The sequence below is a fragment of the Syngnathus floridae genome, chromosome 1 (genome assembly GCF_059516105.1).
Source record: "Syngnathus floridae isolate MCC-2025c chromosome 1, RoL_Sflo_1.0, whole genome shotgun sequence".
NCBI lineage: Eukaryota > Metazoa > Chordata > Actinopteri > Syngnathiformes > Syngnathidae > Syngnathus > Syngnathus floridae.
The window spans coordinates 8,800,949-8,823,378 of NC_142413.1; the positions used below are offsets into that span (position 1 = coordinate 8,800,949).

The 22,430-nt window shown below is 39.9% G+C and overlaps 1 protein-coding gene and 1 long non-coding RNA gene across 4 annotated transcripts in view; both read left to right on the forward strand.

Annotated features, from left to right (window-relative positions):
- Positions 1–5,284, forward strand: part of LOC148403907 (uncharacterized) — a 182,020-nt gene extending 176,736 nt beyond the window's left edge. For 2 of the 3 annotated variants that reach the window (XR_015859011.1, XR_015859012.1), the window contains exons 5-6: positions 866–959; positions 1,050–1,325. This is a non-coding gene — a long non-coding RNA (uncharacterized LOC148403907). Of the gene's footprint in view, positions 1–865; positions 960–1,049; positions 1,326–4,944 lie in introns of those variants that run through there. The other variant, XR_015859013.1, reaches the window with a different exon arrangement.
- Positions 5,285–5,540: 256 nt separating this feature from the next.
- Positions 5,541–9,406, forward strand: LOC148403909 (uncharacterized). The gene is made up of 7 exons (XM_088391755.1): positions 5,541–5,673; positions 6,074–6,163; positions 6,737–6,838; positions 6,922–8,415; positions 8,491–8,633; positions 8,726–8,835; positions 9,026–9,406. Exons 2-7 carry the CDS (start codon positions 6,091–6,093, stop codon positions 9,159–9,161), a joined length of 2,058 nt encoding a protein of 685 aa, XP_088247881.1. The 5' UTR covers positions 5,541–5,673; positions 6,074–6,090; the 3' UTR covers positions 9,162–9,406.
- The last annotated feature ends 13,024 nt before the right edge of the window (positions 9,407–22,430 follow it).

The window sequence follows — 22,430 nt, forward strand, 5'->3', positions numbered from 1 at the left end:
CAGAATCTACACTCGAGCCTCAAGCTATGTTTGGAAAAAGCCTTCTTGTGGGGAGACCCGCTTTGAAAGAAAACGTCCATCTCCTTATAAGCTCTGACAGAACCTTCACACTCAGCTCCATTAGGAAAGAAGATTGGGGGGGGGGGGGGGGGGGGTGTTATTCTACTGAGGTCACGATTTGTGCAGTTTCCAACACTGATCTGTTTTGCATGCTTTCCACTCTAGAGTTTAGTAGCTCTTGTCTTCATTTTGACTTTTTAATGGAACCCTGAGGAGACAATGTGCTGCTGCTGCCTTGTTCCGTTTTGTGTTTTCCAGTTTGGTACCTCACTCCCAAGAAGACTTAACATGGAATCTCAAGGCCTGTGAAGTTCATCTCTCTATCATCCAAAGAATTCAGATTGGAATTCTCTTGAATGTCCTTTTGTAATCTTCATATAATGTCTACATTGAGATAAATAAGTAAAAAGTACAGACAGGGAGACTCTAGAGTAAATTGAACGAGTGAACAGGACTGTACCAATTCCATCCCCGTTCAGGGCATGAACTCCCACGACTCAAATTGCACTCGAATCCAGATCAGTCTCAAGTGACTTCACTGACGTCAGCCCTACTTTAGCAAGACTTTGTGGGTAAAGTTTTTCAAAGACAGGGAAGGTAGTTCCCACTGGACACTGACAAGAAAATCTTTTGCTTTCACTGGCTTTCCCTTCTATTAAGATGAGACATAACCGATCATAATTAGGTGTACTTAATTTTTAAGTTAAAGGTTCATTACTCCCCTGCACAAAAGTGTATAAGAGTCGAAACGAGCTGGCAACCTACTGCATGTATGAACAATGAAAAGCAAATAATGTTTCAACAGTGTGTGCCTGCAGCGTTCGTAATGGGCCATAAATCCACTTTTATCACTCCTGCATTCCCAGGGATGAATGTCCCCCTCCGCCAAGCATGATAAGGTATTAAGTGTCCCGCTCCGTCGCAACATCGCTCTTACAGTATCTATGCCATCAAGATGCCACGATCACGTTTCATCTTTTGTTTTCCAGCTTTTTCGGATCGATGCGCCACGCTTGGCTGACGCAGAAGGTGCTCTCTGTACGTTGACACACTCGTAATAACCTGAGGTCACCGTTTCATACACGTGATGTGCGACGCCGGAGGACATGCGAGTGATTTTAACAATCAAGGCTCACGTGGAAGGAATCGTTCGTACATCTGCTACAAACAGCATGAGGTGACAAAAATACAAATTCTATGTACGGGAGAAGGAGAAATGTTTGTGCAAAAATAAACTCTGATTGATTGATTGACTCGCTCGGAAACTGTGGCCCTCATTATTAGAACCGTATTTTCCGCTCTATAAGGCGCACCTAAAAACCTCCAATTTTCTCAAAAGCCGACAGTGCACCTTATAATGCGGTGCGCCTTATATATGGACCAATACGGATTTGTGGATGAGGACTAACTTATTGAAGTAAGCTTTACGTGTTTATTTTGTGTGTTGTGTGATATTAACATTTGAGCAACGTTGAGTTATTGATATATTGTTATTGTTTTCACTATTTCGAGTGTGATTGTGATTGCATTATGAGGATGAGGACTAACTTATTGAAGTAAGCTTTACGTGTTTATTTTGTGTGTTGTGTGCATTAACGTTTGAGCAAGGTTGAGTTATTTATTCTATGCGGCTTATAATCCGGTGCGCCTTATATATGAACAAAGTTTTAAAATGGGCCACTCATTGAAGGTGCGCCTTTTAATCCAGTGCGCCTTATAGTGCGGAAAATACCGTACCTGAAACTCAACACAAAACAAAAGAAAATTAAAACAAAGGTTTCCTTGCTTGTGAAGTTGGGCAATACAATTGTATACCAAAACCAATGTATTAAAACTTTTAGATGCTGAAGGTGTTGGCTTCCCCATAGAGAACCAACAATCTTTAGTCACACAGTTTATCTATTCAAGCCTTTCCACTCCTGCTCATCGTGGGACATACACTTAAGAAACTATTCAGCCCCTCTGATGAAATAACAACCTTGGATGTTTGAAATTGTGTTCTCGCCCGCCCACCAACATGATTCCTCTGTCAGTCCAGTTCAGGGCCACCGTGGAGGGAAGCCTTTAGGCCAGAAGCCGAAACAGTCGGCTCTATGAAATGACTCACGAGAAAACTGTGCTGTGGTAACTGTCAGTGTGTTTTGGGATAATTAAAAGAGAGGCTTACGGGGGTTGTTTAGGCCTCCGTGATGAGCGAGAGATTAGTGTTTGATCTCCTTGAGGCAGTCTCATCATGAGTCAGATGGAGCGCTTGGTGGGGCCGCTTTGAGAACCAAGGCTGCCTTCAGGTTACTGCTGTGTCACCCACCTCCATCACCACCTGCCGCCTCATTCAACCAATCATATCGTTATGATTGGTTGAATAAGTTAGTCAGCGAATTTCATTCAATTTTGACTTTCTCCAACACGTGAGATCTTTGCCGATGATGCTGTGTATTTGCAAAGCCAATGGACGCCCCTTGTTGAACCTGTCTTGGGAATCCAAAAGTTGTGGACTGCGCATGGCCTGGTTGAAGAGAAACATATCTGGCTATGTCTCCCAGCCCTGTAATTGTGGGAGTGTGAAAATCATGTTCACTTACTTTGGCAGCAGAATCCAAGCTAACAGACGTCCGGGCCGAATAATGTTGGCGGGGAGCGATTAAGTAACTGAATCAAACTAAGGATTCAGCACCCCAAATATTTACATCCATGATTCAAATATTACGAATTCTGGTGTGAGACTTGGGCATTGAACAGTTAGTTACCTTAGATGACTAGACTCATCGTGACTTAAAACAATCGTGGTCCTGATGAGATCACAATACACAAGGTAAGTTAGTAAAGTCTAATTTGGTATACCGATCCGTGTAAGTGGACTCATTTGAAACATAGCGAAATCAGTGATTCACTTGAATCAGGTGACTGACTAGTTAGTGGAGTCGCAAGAAACACTGTTGACTCCGTTGATTCAGTGAATCAGAAAACTGACCAACTAGTGGACACACCTGCAAACCCCAAAGACGCAAATGATTTTGTTGATTTGGGTGAATGAGTCAAGTTAGCTGATTTACCGGAAACCCCGAGGATTCAGTGTAATCGTGTGACTGACTCGAGTTAACATCTTCAACACCACTGATTCTGTTGACTCGGGAAACTGGCTTGAAGTAGCTGACCCACCAGTAACACTGCCGACTCCAAAAATTTACTTTACTGACTCGATTTAGCAAAGTTACAAGAATCATGGATGACTCAAATGATTCAGTTCAAACAGGCAACACATTCAAGCAAGTGGACTCCCAGAAATCGAAAAGATTAAGTTAAATTGGGTTACTGACTCAAGTATGTAGATTTAACACAAAAACTGCAGACTCAGATGATTTGGTTCACTGACTTGAGGGAGCAGACTTGCTAGAAACACAAAAGACTCAAAGCAGATTTGGTTCACTGACTTGAAACTGTTGCATTGTTAACCGCCACAGCCTCTTTGTGAAGCCAGCTGAGCGGTGGTGTTGGAGGGTGTTGGAGACTGCAGGTGGCGGGAATGTTAAGACCAGGCCTGTACCTGTGACTCAGTGACCACAGGTGTCAATCAAAGTGGAGGAATGTGGTGAACAAAGCCTTGGTGTGTGGAGGCTAACGACGCATGAGTCACATGATCATCACAACACGTAGAACCTTTATGAGTCCTAACAGCACTCTATGGGTCCTCCTTCAGTTTAGCGTTTTCCAAAGCCTTATTCGTAGTAGCAGCGTGTGATGAAAAAACTTAGTTGGGAAATTTGAGGGACTACGCAGATGACATAATATCCAGAACTATAGGAATATAAGAGTTATTTTTGAGTTTTGGAAATAGAAAATCAAACAAACAGTTATTAACCATATTCAGATTTGAGAAGACTATCATTATGTCATGATATATATTGTTATTGTGGTATGTATAAAATAGCCTTTATTATGACGATGGATTTTTTATTATGCTATAAAAACACAACACACTATTGTGAGGGGACAAACAGACCCGTAGCAGCTAAAAAAAAATAATTTAGTAGTGCTGCTATACAAATTTTTTAAATATAAACTCAGAAGAGGTAGCTAGCCAACAATTTTCAAATAAGAATCAAGAGACAGAAACTGATTAAAGGAATGGAGATGTTGAAAACATTTATTACGCAGCTCTCAAAAGTCAAAATCAAGATGCAAAACATTAAATATATTCAGTATAAAATACTACAATGTTCTAAATTGTCTCGATCATATCCAGCCAATCAGAGCTTTTTGAACCGTCTCTCACGTTCAAGTCGTAGTATAATTAAAGATCTGTGATTCTCATTCTTGCATTTCAATAAGTTTGGATGAGGTGACAATGCAAATTTAGACTCACAAACTTCTATACAAAAATATTTATTTTGCGTCTTGTGTAATTTGAGCTATCTATCTATGCATGTTCATTATTCGTCATTTCCCCGCACAAATTATTGCTATTTCCATCATATCACACAGCTTTTATACAATATATCAAATTCGGGGATAAAATAAGACAATAGATCGCCGCTAGGAGGATCCCTCTTGTACTTCATCAATACAATTTTGTATAGAAATGATACAGACATCATAAACCTAGTTGCAAAGGGAACATTTAACCATCTTCTTCAGACTTGAATATTTCTCTGAACATGTTTCTGCGTCTAATTGCGGCCTGAAAAGAAAACTAAATCATGTTGTTGGCTGTTTGCAGTCGAGGGATGATTGAAGTCCGACTCAAAACACGAAGCCTGTTTCCTCCTTGATCCACATTTGATTTACTGTGCTGGAGTGAGGCTCATCTTGCCGCATTTAAAACATTCTGCTTCTTCCACTATCTGGTAATGAACTGTGACTTAATCCTATTTGTCTTTTTGCCAGGATCCACACAGCCGGCTGTTAAATCTCAACACCACCCTCAAAGCTTATTGGACTCCATTTGTCTTCGCACTCTCACTTCATTTTGGGCCTGTTTGAAAATTCACTCCGACACTCCTGTTCGGCTCTGAGAGTGTGTGATCCCATCCATTTAATTTCCAAACGCACTCAATGTTCTACACCAGACATGGGCAAACTATGGCCTGTACGTAAACAGTGTAGACTAGAGTATTAATATTTCAGAGGAAACTTGCCGATTGTAATTTTTGGACTAGAATGTAGATTTTATTACAAAATCATTATTTTATTTCTGAATCTTGAGTTTCTGTCAAAGTTTCTGTCTTCACTGTTGAAAATAAATAATACACTTTGAGTAACACGTTGACTGTTAAAGCTAACTATGGTAGCTCATCTGTGGGAAACAAGTACTTTTTACTTTTTTTCCACTTGACCTGAGCAAAGTGAAATGTGGTAAAAAGGGAAGCGAAAGACTTGATCGAGTCAAGAAAGGAAAAAGGAACTTATGTGTTTCTTAGAAATGATGACCAGAAGTCATTGAACTATAGTTACATGGGCTGTTGTGGACAGTCAATATAAATGTGTTCATATCCAGCCAATCAGAGCCCAGATAAACTCTTAATTCCTGTGGAGCAAAGAAAAAAAAACCTTGCTGATTTAATGTAAAAGCAGAACCACTAAAACGTTCTAGTTTTTTATCAAGACGGATCTAAGGTAAGGACGTTTCATGGCTTTATCATGGTACACTGACATAAATTAGCGATTGTAAAACATGAAGTGTCAAATCCGTAATTGTGAAACAAGAAATAGTAGGAAACAGCAGTATTAATAAATATATTGTTGCATAAAAAACTATTGCGTTTAAAAGTGGAGGTTTTTTTTTTTTTTTTCGGGAGGGAGGTGAAAAAAAGTAAATATGTCTTAATTTTCAGGCTAAATAAACTGATTGTTTTTATTATATTTTTAAATGTTTACAACCCTTTTTTTTACAACGGTCACTAAATAGGACATATCATACCATTATCACAAAATCAGTCAGTAATGTTTGAAAACTGTGACAACTGACTACATTCTTTTTTTGTATCAATCTATGGATTTCTCCTTTTTGAACTAGAAAAAATACAGATTAACATGGATTCTATGGAACTTGATGAATGCGGCTATTTAACAAAGAACTTAACGATGCAGGGGCTCGTCACTGAAGGTAATGTACAATCAACAAATTAATCAGTTCAACACTATTTCTTTCTTTCTTTATTTTTATTGTATTTTATATTTATGTATGTATTTATTTATTTATTCATTCATTTATTTATCTATATTTAGTGAAAAAGATTTAATAATAGCCCAACCTCGGTGTGTCACGACTCGTCCCTGGTTGATTTCTTACCATGGTTTCTGTACGCGTCGCCCCTCCTGTGTTACCTCACAAGCAGTGTAATCACAGTCACCTGCCTCTTGTTACCTGTCGTGTATTTAAGTCCTGTCCGCCCCTCACTCCCCTGTCGGATTGTTCTCGTCTCTCGCCTGCAGTCTCGTCGGTTTGTCTTTCGGTTCGGTTAGTTCCTCTCCAAGTTGGTCTGTCAGTTACCCCTGTCATTCTGTCTCCGTTAAGTTATGTTAGTTTGTCGGTTCTGTTGGTTTGTTCCCCTCATCCTCCCTTCCAACTACCTTTTCCCTCAATAAACCCTGGTCTAAGCTGCATTTGGTCGCCCAGTTCCATTTCCGTCCGTGACACGGTGTAAACTCACAATATTTTTCCTTTCAATTAATTCAGTGAACTTACAACAAAGAAAAAAGTCATCCAGATGCATCACTGTGTGTCTTGGTTTGCTGTGCGCTGTCCTACTGGCCGGTAACATTGGACAATTTATCAACTGTACGTCACCCTCAAAATGTGCAAGCATGAGTGTAAGGGACATTGTTTTCACTGATTTGAACACTTTGAATCTATTTTCACAGATGAGGTATTGCCTGTTTTTTCAACAGAGAGCCAAGGTAAATTTAACCACCAGGCTCAAGAGACGGATCACCATCTCTACAAGAATAGCTCTCCCACTGACAGAGCCCATGTCGATACAAACACGCTTGAAGTGATGTTAAAGAACCTGACAAGTGACAAAGACCAGTTGCAGACCAACTACGATTCTTTGGTATCAGACAGAGATCACCTTCTCGGCAGCAAAATGGTTTTGACTGACGAAAGAGATGAGTTGAGGGCCAATTTCCAGAGTGTGAAGCAGGAGCATAATAAGTTGCAGACCAATTACAGTCTCCTAAATAGAGAGAATGCTGTGTTACATACCCTAAATAGTGCTCTGAGGACAGACAAAGACCAGTTATGGGCTAGTTACAGATCCCTCGTTCAGCAGAAAGACCAGTTACAAACCAGCTACAATTCCCTCGTTAAAGAGCAGGAAGGTTTTCGAACTACTGTGGCTGTTGAAAGGGCTGAGTTGAAGTCCCACCTCAACAAACTAGAAAAGGAGAAAGACCAGTTACAGACCACTTACGAGTCTCTTGTTAAAGAGAAAGATGAGTTACAGAACGGTTACAACTTCCTCATGGCAGAGAGAGAGCTTCTGCGCACTAACAAAACAAATGTGGCTGCAGAAAGAGATGACTTCAAATCCCGCAATGAAAATTTAAAAAATGAGAAAGACCAGTTGCAACGCAGTGAGTCTGCACTGAGGAAGGACAAATACCTGTTACAGGTCAGTTATGACTCCCTGGTTCAAGAGAAAGATCACCTTCAGGCGAGTAAAACCACCTTGTCCGCTGAAAGAGATCTGCTGGGGTCTCGCTTGGACAGTCTGAAAAATGAGAAAGATCAGTTACAACGCAATTACTCTTCAGTGAGAAGCCAGAAAGACCAGTTACAGGCCAGTTATGAATCCCTCCTAAAAGAAAAGGCGCTGTTACAAACCAGCTACAATTCACTCGGTAAAGAGAAACAGATCCTCCTGACGAGTAAAACCACATTGGCAACTGAAAGAGATCAGTGCATGTCCCGCTTTAATGATCTGAAAAGCGAGAAAGATCGGCTACAACGCGGTTACTCCTCATTGGGAAGCGAGAAAGATCAGTTACAGAACCGTTACGCGTCCCTGGCTCACGAGAAACAGCTACTAATGACCAATAAGACCAGAGTGGCTGCTGAGAGAGATGTGGTAAAGTCCCTCTACAACGATATTAAAAATGACAGAGACCATTTACAGAGAAATTATACTTTGCTGGAGGCTGACAGGGACCGACTGGAAAGAAATTACACAGTGCTGAGGATAAGTAATAGCATATGTCAGCACAGGAATAGTCTGCTGCAAAGACAAAAAACCCACGGTGACTGCAACACTGTACGTGTTGAAAACGAGCAGCTCCGCATAAATCAAAGCAGCCTGGAGACACAAAAGTACGCGCTTCAGAAGACAGTGGACAAGATGGCCACCAAGATGAGCAGTAAGTACTTTGGACACCGGTCCAGTGATGGCCCGATGGCGTCATTAATCTCTCCATTTTGTTTACATTCTCTAGCCATGCTCTGTGGGGTCGGTTGGAAGAAGTTTGCCAGCAACTGTTACTTTTTGTCAACCTTGAGTAAGAGCTGGGCTGAAGGCAGACAGGACTGCATCAACAGAGGAGGTGATTTGGTTGTCATCAACAACAGAGAGGAACAGGTACGATCAACAGACTCCAATGTCAATGAGGCATTCATTCACTTAGCTCCTGTGCTACACAAAGGTGGTTTGCTTGTTGTCTTCCCAAACAGTTATTCCTTAATGGTTTATTGGGGCATGGCCTGCACGCATGGATTGGTCTGAGTGATCATATCAAGGAGGGAACGTGGATTTGGGTGGATGGGACCAACCTCACTATAGCGTAAGTTTTAGAACATGTCAACATTTTCCAGCAAAGTTCTCACTTCCAGGTTTTACTTCACTTAGTTTGAAGAAGGTTTGGAGAAGTAAATGAGGGGAGGCAGCTGCAGTGCAATGTGATGCAACATGTATATGGCCGGATGGAAGCATTTCGTTAATGTCGGAAATTGAGGTTATGTTCTGGGTGACAGATTCTGGCAGAATGGGCAGCCTAACAACTTCCGGAACCAGGACTGTGGTGAATTCCAGGGCAAATCATCTCTCTCCTTTGGAACCTGGAACGATGACAGTTGTTCCCTTAAACAACGATGGATTTGTGAGAACTGATGACGATACTTAGCCTTCACCTGTTAGACTTAATGGATACCTGGTGACACTGCACATCTTCGATGTTGAATTGCTTCAGACGCACTTTCTTAGCTTGTTTGATTATTTCAGTCCTATTTTAACGATTTCTATGTGAAAATGAAAAGCTGTATTTGTTTGGGCACTCTCGTCAAAGGCTTCACAGACTCGTATTCTATTTACTATTCATGTAAATAAATATATACAAGGACTGGTTCAATTTTGAACAGCAGAAAGGGCCGTTCTTTCTTCCAGGGCGAAAGGGGACCAGTATGGTTGGATGGTGACGGTTCAAAATGTTCTCCCATGAGGGTCATTTTGGGTGCGGTGGCTGTCAACCAATAATTGGACTGAGCCTTCTCATTAAGTGCAATCCAAAGCGTCACACCCACACAACCACCTTCTATCTCCAACCTTGAGGTGAGAGTCAGTGGGTCCCTGAGGACACAGTGGAGGAGGGCTCCTTATCTTTTTTGGGGGGGGCACTGCTCAGTGCAAAGCGCAAAAAGGCAGCACGCCTCCTCCATATTCATCAGTGGTGATTATGTGCTGACCTCTGTCTGCCATCAATCCCGAGTTGCTGGGCAGGCAAGGCAGGCATGGAGGAGGGAACGCATACGGACCTGACACAGCAGTCAATGAGATAACACCAGTGGTGCGAAGTAACAAAATACAAATCATTTGTTACAAGCTAAAGTATATATTTTTTAGGACTTTTTGGAGGGATGCCTAGTCCATACATTTAAAAACAGGAATCTGTACGTCTTATATTTTCGACTCCATACTTCACTGTTACTTTTTTACATCAATGGATGAAGAACACAATGTACATACAATGAGACAAAGTCAACCCCGGTGGAAATCCTGTATGACTAATTGATTAAGAATTTATTGATTTATAACTTGTAAAAAACCCATGGAGCAACAAGAACCAGGGAATATAATTGACGATGACACAACTGAGAACGATATTTCTCCTGCTTAGCCTCTGGTGGCTTGCTTGGTAGCGGTTGATGAGCACCTTCAGGGCATGGAAAGCCTAGCGACGACTATGTGGGTTATATTCCAGTCACCAAAGGTTTTAAATTTATCAATTTTTGCAGCTCAAACATAGATATTAGAAAGACTTGTGCTATTTGAATGTAAGTTAAATGGGGCGTGGTTTTATCCCATTCAATGGATATACAAAAAGAAAAAAATTTGATTCTTTTTTTTCCCATTTTGATGCTTCTCTTTGTATACTCAGATTCTTTTCAATCATTTAAATTTGGCAGAATTTTTAAAAACTCTCAATTCAAGATATTTTTTCCACTTTAGTATCTTTAAGGGATTGAATCAGTTTACAGACAGTTGTTTTTCTTTTTTGAACTCAAGCATCTGTACTTCTAAGTACAGTTTGAGTACTTTAGCCACCTATGTGTCACAGAGGTTGAGTGAGACAGACTTTGAAAATAAAAATCCACAACGCAAAAATGCACAAACAACTATGTGGGCGTCCAATTCCTAATTTTAGAAGCAGTGCTGTGTTAGCATGAGGGGGGAGGTCTCATTCGGGATTAAATTACACAATTCGGCTGCAGCGTCGATGCTGCTGCCTCGCGACGAGATCAATTATGGTGATGTGGAAGGGCGTAAATAGTGGTGTTGCTTAAGAAGGTGCCATTTAAACACGTTGCCAGTGTTCATCAGTCTGTCAGTCAAAAGTGCAAACAGGTCATATTATCGCCACGGATTGAAAATAGAAAGCAGATGTTCCATAGCGGTAAAAAAAAAAAAGTAAAAGACAAGGCTGGATGAATCCCTGATGAAGTTTAGTATTTCCTTTTTTTTCTAGCCAATAGGCTCATCCACTGCCGTTGCATTCTTCCTATTGTATCTTGGTTTTCTCCCTGAAGGTTTATAGAAGCGTCAAGAACCCAACACTCATCAAGTTAAATTTGTGATTTGGGCTCAAACATATTTGTGTAGCCATCATTCAAAAAAGTGAAAAAACAAAAACTACCAATTTGCTGAAAAACTCATGCACTGCAATGAATGAGTATACTCATTTACATTTTTCACTAGGATTGGAGATCGTGTTGTTCCGGCACCTGACTAGGCAGTTTAGCAGTTTTGGAAAAAGCCAACCTGGGTCTCTATGCTGATGCAATCTGATCTTTGTTTAGTCAAAACAAACAAACAAAACGAGCGAGAGGGTAATCAAGGTAACGTAACATGAAAATATCCACATAATTTGTTTCTGTCAATGGTACTTTGTAACTTTGAAACTGAATTCTAGCACCACCATGTTCACAAAGAGGGGATACATGTTTTGGCGGCATTTCATATTACTGCATGTAGCGGTTTGAGAGCAGAAAAGAGCAAATAACGAGGCACCGTCTCTAACAACGAGGCAACTGACGATGATGGACGTCCGTAATCGCGCTTTGTCGTGCGGTCAAATTTTGACAGATTTTCCATCTGAGTTTGTGCCTGAGCTTTTGTAGGAGTCCTTTTCCACTGCGTGTGCTTATGTTTCACTTAAGGCTGCAGAAAATCATTCCAAAGAGCAAAGTCTTCTGCAAAGCTTTTGAGACTGAATGGTTCCTTGGCAAACAAAGATGACTGAAAGGTTGCAGGAGCACAGCGCAAATGGATCCCTTGGAGTCTCTTCTACAGTTTTGGTATTCAATGGTCAGAGGAGACCTTCATGCATTTGATTTCCTATCCATTTCTAACTAATGTGATTTAACTTGGGTTTCCAAATAATATAGTTTCGCCTGTATGTTCTGACATAATTGCAATATGATGCTCATCTTGTCTTTATCCTATCTCCTCTCCGCATACATTTTCCACTTGCTTTTCCTTGCTGGACTAAACCACACACATCACATTTGAAGAAATAGCAGGTCTCTTAATTGTACCGCGTTGAAAAACATACAACACGTTTTCTCCATTTCAGACGTCGGGAAGAAGACTCTGGTTTTGGTTTGAAAATCGTTGCCACGTATTAAGAGGACAAGGGAGTCTGCCAGACTGGTTTCTCTTTCCTCTGACGCACATGGTGAGTTGCATGTTTCCGTTTAGTTTACGCCACCAAGTGGATTAGCGCACGGCTGTGGAATTGCTTCTAAAGCAGTGACGTAAAGATGTGTTCAAAGTCTGTGGGACGGGAAACTATTAAAACATACAAGAGGAAATGGATTGTTGCAGATTTTCATTTATTGGATTTTCACACTGGGTGGAGAAGGCCAGAGACTTTTTTATCGTGATTCTAACCGATTTGTTTGTGGCAAATATGACGCTTTCTGTGATGGCTTCATGAATAAACACACCTTCCGAGTCATTTAACTCAGGTTGAACATTTCACAAGCTTAAATGAGAATTTTAACCTTTTTTTTTTAACACTGTAATCTGAATGTGTGACGTCAAGTTGAAAAACATACGTGAGGTAAATTGCTTGAAAGGGAGAGAGAACGCTAAGACGAAACTAATACAAAATATTTTTTTAAAAGGCTTGGTGAAAATTCAGGCATACTCAATAATCTTATGGAGACCTGAGATTACATCCCTTTCATTTGATATATTTTTACACAAACCTATGAGAAAGTAACCAACCCCTAACCCTCTAACCCCCTAGCTCTAGCAAATCATTAAAACGTACATCTTAAAGTGTCCCTTTTGTTTATAAGTGTTGTTGGTAGCATCTGCTGTACTCCAGACAATCTTTCCAAACTACCAGATGCACTTGGAATGACCGTGTCGTGCTGAACAATCTCGTCAACATTGATTTCCACACAACAGGCCTTTTTCAGAAATATTTTGACAGCATTTTTTTCTTTGCCTTTTTACTCCTCCTACACAACCACACCGGTAGCAACATAAAACAGTTTGCTCGGCAGTAGATGATGTTTTGTTACACTGCTCGAAAACTAGAACGCGGTGAGGACGAGGCCGGGAAACGAGCGGCGAGACGAATTTGCACTGCGAACGTGCCCTAGAAAACAATCAATCACACGTCCAAGAGACATCAGCTCCAGAGGTTTTTTATTTAAACAACCCAACTAGACACATTATGTCTGGTGTGTGAGGATGTTTGCAAAACACTGTCTCTTCCAGCCGTCCCATTTTAAGTTGGCAACGTTAAGAAAGAGGCAAGTTTATTTATAAAGCCTTTAATCATAGAAATGTCTCAAAGGGCAAACATACGGAACACGTGGGCCTGCAATTTGCTTGATTTTAAAATGAGGCTGTGGTTTATTCATTCTGAATCTAGAGCCTCTGTCACACTTACCATAAAACCCTTTTCACCCCATAAAACTTCCCGCATCACAATTCACAGGGGGAGCTTTAACTCCAACTCTGACCTTCTCTCGTGTGGGCTTTGCATGTTCTCCTCGTGCCCGTGTGGGTTTCCTCCTGCATTCCAAAAACATGCATGGTAGGCCGATTGACCACTCCGAATTATCCAAAGGTATTAGTGTGCGTTTCAATTTGTGTGTGTGTGTGTTTTTGTTTTTTGTTTTTTTTTGTCGACATGTGCCCCGCGATTGGCTGGTGACGAGTTCAGGATGTAACCTTCCTAACCTCCTTCGGAAAATGAATGAATGAAAAAATAAAATCAGCCAGACTTCAGCTTCATACATGGTACAGTATTTAAGAATAAAAGATAAAACGTCATCTGTCATCGGTTGACGTCAAACTGATATTTTTTGTCTCCAGGTAAAATAAAGGAACTGGTTGCAGTATTTCACTACTTTTAGAGTAGATTGCGAGTATAAAACCCTGTGAAATTTTTTGAATAAGCTGAGCTGGAAGTTTGAATTTGCTTGGCCTTGCCATCTAAAATTTCATGGTTTCCAGTAATGGAGCACAAGTCACCGCAGTAGCTCAAGAATCGCTGATAGACAGCAGAGGATGACTCACTAAATTGTGGGGGTTAATCTGATTCCATAAACGTCTTTTACACTGTATTCCCCCAAAAAATTCCCATCAGAAGATCAGGCAATACACACAACCAAGTGAAGCGGGATTTGCCACAGCTTTCAATCATCAACAAAACATCCCATAATCGCTGATTAGATGACGACATTGTATGACAACCACATCGAAACATCCGCGAGCAAAGCTTCCTCAAACCACAACTAACTTGGACACTTGACAACACATAAGGAGTCCCACAGGGGTCTGTGCTGGGTCCTCTATGAGTTTATCAACAACACTCCTTCATGTCTACATAATTTACATGAAAATCTGTCACTTCAAACAACTAACTTGCTTATAATAACAACAAAGCCTGTGCTGTGTTTTTTATCGAGTTTCATCAGTAAGATCAAATTTATGATGCTCTATGACTAGATTTGCTACAATTTCACCACTGACTACCTCATGGCTGCATCATTTAGTGTTACCGTTAAAAAAAAAAAAAAGGACTCTCAAATTTGATGAAATTGGCATCTGATGTGACTTGTCGGACAGTGAAAATTGTTTTCAACATAATAGAAACAGGATAATTGACTGTTGAGCTTCACACCCCTGCCCTGACATTCTGGCATTCAAGAGTAATTCTTCCCCAAGTTTTATGTTGGTGGCATTTATCCAAAACCGTGACATGAGAAGAAAGTGGAAAAACATTGCCTTGAACAGATAGTAGGAATAGTCTGCCTTTTCCAGACATCTGTTCATGTTTAAAAATGTTTGAGTTCTTTGGCTCTTATATTGGCTTTGCTTTCAACATTAAATCAAGCTTTACTTTCTCTTTTTGACATTGACATGTATCATATTTTCCAGAACCAATTCATCTCCAGCTGCAGCTGACCAACAGTTTCAGTCAAGCCAACTTTGCACTGTGTCAAACCAAGCGCAAAATATGTCTATCATTATCGTTAAAACCACTGAACACATCGGACCTTCACGCTGACCTGTGCGGGTATAAAGGGAATTTTGATACAGCGCTATAACCAAGTAACCGAGCGCCATTTGTCTGGCCGCCGCCACGGCTCATTCATCGACTATTTGCTGCCCAAGTTTCGGCCACAAACATAATTACTCACATCGGCGGGAAATGGATACGCATCAGCAGCAGAAGATATAAAGAGGCTTTGGCAGCGCCACTGCCAGGCCTTCTGAGAAACACTGCACCTGTCGCAGGAGATCGGACAGCTTGCTGCATCCCGGTAGCAGCGGGCCAATGATACACTTGACTTCCTGTCTATGAGAAGGCTTACGCCTAGGGAAGGCTTGGTGGAATGGCCATGGTGCTCCATTTAAAGGCTGTTGCATTGACCTTATTTGTCCTTCCTGTGACAAACAGGAAGGACTGGTGATCCTGAAAGGGGGACCCTTCCATCTGTGGTCCCTTCTCAAGGTTTCTCATTTTCCCCTGGTAGGGGTTTTTTGAGTTTTTCCTTGCCCTTTTGGGAGCTTAAGATCAGGGGATGCTTTGAGGATAATTGTCAATTTTTGTCTATGTGAAGCCCTTTGAGACTGCTTGTGATTTAGGGCTATACAAATAGACTTGACTTGACTTGACTTGACAAACTTGTTGAATCCTCGCATTCTTTGTGTATATTTTAAGGAAAAACAGCACTGTGGCCTCGTGATAATAAACACAAATTAAAGAGTATAAAAAAATATTTAATATGTATAGTCAGTTTTAGTTTGCTTTTCTTTGATACGGCCAGTAATTTTACTCTATTTTTCTTTTATTATACAGTTGCTAAGATTTGTTAACACAATGTGTAAGAATATTAGTTAATATCAGTCAGATAATCTATCAATCCACACATTTTCTGAAATGCTTTATCCTAACAAGGGTCACGCTGGAGCCTATTCCAGCAGTCTTTGGGCAGTCGGCGGGCCACACCCTGAGCTGGTCGCAGGGCATGTCGGTTAAATCATTAGGCTATGAATATTAAATAAAGTGAGGTGACCCAAGTAAATTCTGTACAGTGCAAAAAGTCAGCATAAACTGCAAAAAAAGTAGGGCAATCCAGGATATTGTCATGGCAACAACAAACCATAAACAACATGTCATCAAAGGAAGCAAAAGATGACGAATTTTCGGAATTTACACATTCAACACTTACAGACCCCCAACACTGCTCCCATCTTGTTCTGCGAGAAGGTTCACAGGCCATATGTCCTGCTTCTGCCTCTTCCTACACACGCATGCACGCACGCACTCACACACACATACACACATGCACGCACTAGCAGATGGTATTTGGAAATGGCAGCTCTTCCGTGATTTTCATACCCGCCTTCCAACCTTTTCCACACGAGCAGATCCTCATGCATGTGTCAATCCACTCATGCTTTTATGATTACAATAATGCTAAATCTTGATTGTCCCTTTGATAGTTTTATTCAAGTCAACAAAGGTTCAACTGATGGATGTCTCAAAAAGATTATCCTGAGTGACTATTGTTTGTTGTGGGGACTCGGGAGTGTTAAGAGTCATTTTTTTTATGTCTTGGAAAGATTACCCTCAGTTTATCCTTTGGTGTGGGATGTATCGATTTCAGCAAATGGTCGATTAACGGCTGGATCTCAAAGATTATCCTATGGTATGGCATGTGTTAAGAGTCATGTTTGTGGTCAAACCCAACAAAGGATGTCCCAGAAAGATTATCCTGAAAGATTATCTTTTGGTTTGAGTGTGTGAAGACAAGTTTTTTCTGATGAAATCAGACGTATCTGAAAGATTATCCGTCTCAGAAAAATTATTCTAAGTGATTATCCCTCGGTCTGAGGTGTATTACAGTGATTTTTTTTTAACTAAATGTCAGCAAAAGCTAGATTATCGAGTGTATTTAAAAATATTATCCTGAGTGATTATCCTTTGGAATGTATGTTAAGAATTATGTGGTTTTTTTTCTATCTTTACAAGCAAAACTCTGATTACCTGATGTCTTGGAAGGATTTCCCTGAGCATTTATTCTATGGTGTGGAAAGTGTTACGAGTGATTTTTCAAATCAAAGTCCGCAAAGGCAGGACTGTCAGAAAAAAATAAAGGTGCTGTTGATCTAAACTATCCAATTTGGAACAATTTGAATAGGACTATTTTGGAAACTAAAAGACATATCTGGGACCGTGTCCGATGTTAGCCCCATTGTCATGGTAACCATGGCCTAAACTGTCATCTTTATTGAACCAACAAATGTTAGCCATCGGTTATGCTCTGCTTTGTGGCAGAGATTTTATAAAAACATCATATAAATCATGAGCAAACCATTTGATTGCTTTTCCAGTTCCATCGCGTGAAACGTACAAAACACCCGAACACGGCGGTCTCTTGAGGGTCTTTCATTTGTTATAAACATTTAGTGCAGTGAAAAAGTACTTTCAGTCTTCCTGATTTGTCTCAAGCATATTTATTACACATAATTGTTTTCCAATCAGCTAACCAATTTCAGTCCAACTTATTTCTCGATCATGAATGTTGAACCTAACTGAAGTCACTGAGGTTTGCAGTTGTTTGAATGTTTGTCTGTGTTCTTTTGTGGTCTCCTGCACTCTTGGACTAATTATGGCTGGCCGAATACTCCTCGGAAGTCACCCCGTTGGGTTTCTCAAATTGTCAAAACAGGACCTGACTGTGGTTTCCTGAAGTCCCAAATCCTTTTTTTTTTTTCCTAGCTTGATGGAGTTCAATATTTGGTTTTGGATTTTGTTTTTTACTTGTGGTTCAATTTTTTTGGCAAGTACTATTTTTAAGTGAGCTGCTGATTTTAATGAATCAATCAAAAAGATTGAACTTAGTTTTCCTAAAAACTGTTGATTCAACAATGGCTATTATGTTTTACATGAAGCCACATTGGTTTGGTTTATTGTCTAAAAAACATAACTACAGTTCTTCAGCAAGTAGGAAAATTCACTCTTTTTTTTTTTTTTTAAGACAGATTGCTCTTTTTAGTTACTTCATCTTTCCAGTATTCTGTCCTGCTTCCTTTTTGGAATCATTTTCAAATTGAGTGATTTTGTGTCTCCCAAGAAGTTCTGGTGTTATTTGATTTTAAATATTTACAAAATAAAATAACAAAAAATGGAAATACTTTTTCACAAGGCAGAATTAAGATTAACTTTGCTTCAGCAAACATTTCTAAGGCTGAGGCTGGCACAACAGACTTTCACACTGTGTTGCTTTTGTCTGGCTTCAATGTCGTGCAAAAAGCAGCTTTATGATGCATTTTTACGGCACCTGTACGCTGAGTGCTTAGCCGTATTTTCACCCTTGCAGAGGTCGTTAAGCCACCAAATTGAAGAAAAATAAAATTAACAGCCCCAGCACAGTGTGCAGTGAACTTTAACCCCACCCCCACCCCCCATGCCAGTGCACGCTTGAGTACGTGAGTGTGTGCATGTGCGTGTGCGTGTGACAGCATGAGGGGTTAAGCAAAGAATGCATGAGCCTGCTGCTATACCTCGCATAATTGGACCATTTGTTGCAAGGTCACACAGAGCAGTAGCACCCCCCACCCCGCCCAGAAAAAAAAAAACTTGAAAAGGGGATTCTGGCAAAAAGGCTTTTTTTAAAAATGCTGTGTTCATATTCTGCTTTAAAGGGGAATGAAGAAAAGGCAGGGGAGTTGTGTTTGTGAATTTAGACAAAATCTTTACTGTGAAGAACAGCAAAACAACCACTAAATTCAGTGTTTAAAATGTATTGTAGTCACTTTTATTTTTATATTCAGTGCTTTTGTTCATGCAGACATATTAGTAACAGAATTAATGTAAAATAATTTCTCTAATTTGCTCTGCATGATTTAATTCTCTGTGATTTATATCTTGCAGTGGTTACAATGGCAATGTTTTCCCCTCCTCTAGCTATTAATTCCACTGCCAGTTGAAGTTTACTGCCAAATTGCACTTGAAACAGAGATATGTAATGCACAATGAAAAACGCCATTGACAAGTTAATGAAATGAGCAGCAATAGGCACAATGTTATCTATCACCCTTTAAGCAAAAGCTCGTTGAGCACAAACGGTGCAGCAACACATGTAGACAGACAACATAACAATACTCACGGGCATATTTACGTTTTCCTATGCAAAATAATGACAAATGCTAATGTTAGGGGACTGAGCGGCTAGAACTGATTCATGGCATTTCAATGGAGAAAGGTGTTTTGTATTTTGGATGTCTTGATGTATATCTTGATCACCTGACATTTTGGGTCATCCGGGAATTTTACCTCAACTGAAGATGGCAGGCATGAATAATGCAGCAGGGTGGCCCCAACAAGAGGAAGTTGGAGCTGCAGGGAGGATGAACGTGACCCTCGTTGACTTTATGGCATGTGCAAATACAAAGCGTGTCCTCAGCTGAGTTGTTATGTTCTTAAACAAGCTTCTTTGCCGTAAATGTACAAAAGGGAGCTTGAACCCCAAACAACAGGAAGCGAGAGAGAGAAAGAGAAATAATAAATAAAGATTTAGGGAAACACAAAGAAGTTTTAATATTCCATGAGCGGTTAGGATATTCTAAGAAAAAAGATCTGTTATGCTGCGGAAATTAAGTTGAATTTTTTTCAGAGTAGAAAAGTCAAAACAGATTGAAAAATAGTCGTAATTTGTATTCATGAATGTCAACATTTCCACATCAGTTTCTCTTTCTATTGATACAATAATAATACTACTACTAATAATAATCATAACTAACATTACAGCTCCAGTTTTCAGCGAGCGACAACTTTTTTCCTCTTAATAGTCAAACACACATACACACACACACGATCACCTCATGGGACATAAATATTTCAGAGTTGTTAGTTCCAGTCTGCCGGCTTTCGACAAGCTCGCAGCTGAGCAACAAACACCTTCCGGACTAGTATGTTATAAGTTCACAACTTGTTAAGACTAAATACTTGAAACTGATCTGACTCCTCTGTTGAATCTGCAGATACATGTTTGGACTTTGTCATTCATCCTCCCAAAATATCAACATGAAGCTCCCTGGAGCAGTTTTCACTCGAAATCCACACCAGTATTTATTTTTCCATTGCAATAAACCCCCTCGACCAAAATATGTTATAATACAGTTACATAAAACGTGAAATATGATGCTAACTTGGTAAAATTGAGTCGTAAAGAACACAATAAAAAATGTCGTCGATAAGAGTTGTGTAGAACATATGATGTAGAAATTGTGCAGGCCTGTAGAGTAAATGCATCTAAAGGCTCGCCTAAGTTTTGGATGCCCATTACAACATATCACACAAAAAGTTACACAGTTGATGATGACAAACATTCAAGATGTCAACACTTTTGATTTGTTTGTTGCCACATTTCATTTAATCCGGCGTCAAGGGCTGACAAATGTTAGGAAATATTCCATTCATCAATTAGGCGTGCGAGAACAATCCATCAAGAAATATAAGAGGGCGGATGAGTTTGAAGAAAGGGAAGACAGTTCCTGTGACAGGACCATTTGTCAGAGTCATTAAAGTGTCCAAAATTCAATGAAAGCAGCTCTGGTCTCTTAAGTTTTTGCTCGGCATTACATTCTGCACATTGAAATTCCGCGCAGTCACTCCTTTTTTTCCTGAATTAGTGAATGTTCCTCATTTCTTCCGAAGATACCGAAGAGCGAGAGCTTGTCAAATATGACACGAGAAACAAAAGTAAAAAAAAAACAAAATTACAGGACTTTGGGCTCTCAGCAAGGCAATTTTGGAAGTGGCACAAGTGAGGAAACAAAATAACCTCAGCTCGTGTTATGACTCGTCATTGACTTTAAAAGAAAAAAATATTCTAAAGCTGTCTTTCCCACCCTTGAAAGTCACATAGCCCCATCATCACCACAGACTTGATGTACCCCCTCATCTGTGCAGGGTTTTTGACATTATACTTTATACTAATATTTATATTTCAATATATAAAAAACTCAAATCATCTTTCCCCATTGAAATAAATGATAATACCATTAATCTGTTCCAGCCACCCCCCCCAAAAAACAGAACATGTTCTAATTTTTAATAGGAAAAAGAAAAGCACACCACATTATGGTACTTAAGAGATAAACACAACAACAATATAATTAAAAATTGTAAATAATTAATTTTTCATCATTTATGCATTAATTCAATGGGGCTCCTGGTGTGTGCGCCTTAGCCTCAAGGTTTGCAATATAATACAGACAGAGAGAATATGCGAAGATTTGCTGGAATAATACAAAAAGACCATTGTTTATTATTATTCCATTATCATTGTGGCTGTGGTTGGTGGCATATTGATTATTTTTCTTTTTGCTTGTCATTTTGTAAAACTCATTCTATAATGGGGCACTTTGATTCCTGTGAGACGCTGGGAAGAGCAACGTGCACCCCTCCCCATCCACAAAATTGTCAAAAACATGCACCACGTCCGCACACACACTTTTTTCCACCAGCCGTCAATCATTTACTGGGTTCATCAAGAGAAACACTACTTCCACCGAAAGCCGGTGGAAGAAAGCCATATCAAGAACCCAGTCCAACCCAGCGGCGCCTGGAAAACGGACTTTAAACTGATGATGATGATGATGATCAATAGAAACACTATTTAAAGCCTTGTGAAGAACTGCAATATTAGATTCATATTAAATTACAGTAATGAGGCTACAGTGGAAATCCTGTCACAAACACCCACCAGTAGAATTGCCTTTATTTATAGTTCTGAAGATCATATATGATCTATTTTAGGTTATTCCATAGACCTAATATAGACGTCTATTTTAGGTTATTCCATAGACCTAATATAGAAGAAATGTGCATGTGAAGAAATTGACAATAAAGCAGACTTTGACTTTGATAGACGTCTTTGTCAGGTTGCAGAAATAACCAAACATCACATGTACGGATCAATGGTTGTTTAAAACAAAGCAATACAACTTCTGTACATTATTTATACAACTTACAGCTGGTTGAGAGTTTACATTTTCTTTATATGATGATATTTGATGGATTTCATTTCGTCTATATTAGGTTATTCCATAGACCTAATATAGACGTCTAAATTAGGTCGACACATAGACGAGAGGTCTAATAGATGTCTATGGCTCAGTGGGTAAATATACACTCCCCAAACACAATCGACGTGAATGAAGTCTTTCGTTCACCTCAAAATGCAGCTCAATGCTCTTCATTGCCCCCTGCAATATTGTTTTGCACTAGACTAGACCAAGTCTTGCAGCCTGCACAACGGAGACAAAGTTGCCGTGATGAAGTGAAATGGGCAGTTGGTATACGCACACGGCGCACTGTGTGAAAAAAGTCGTAAGAAGCAGCAA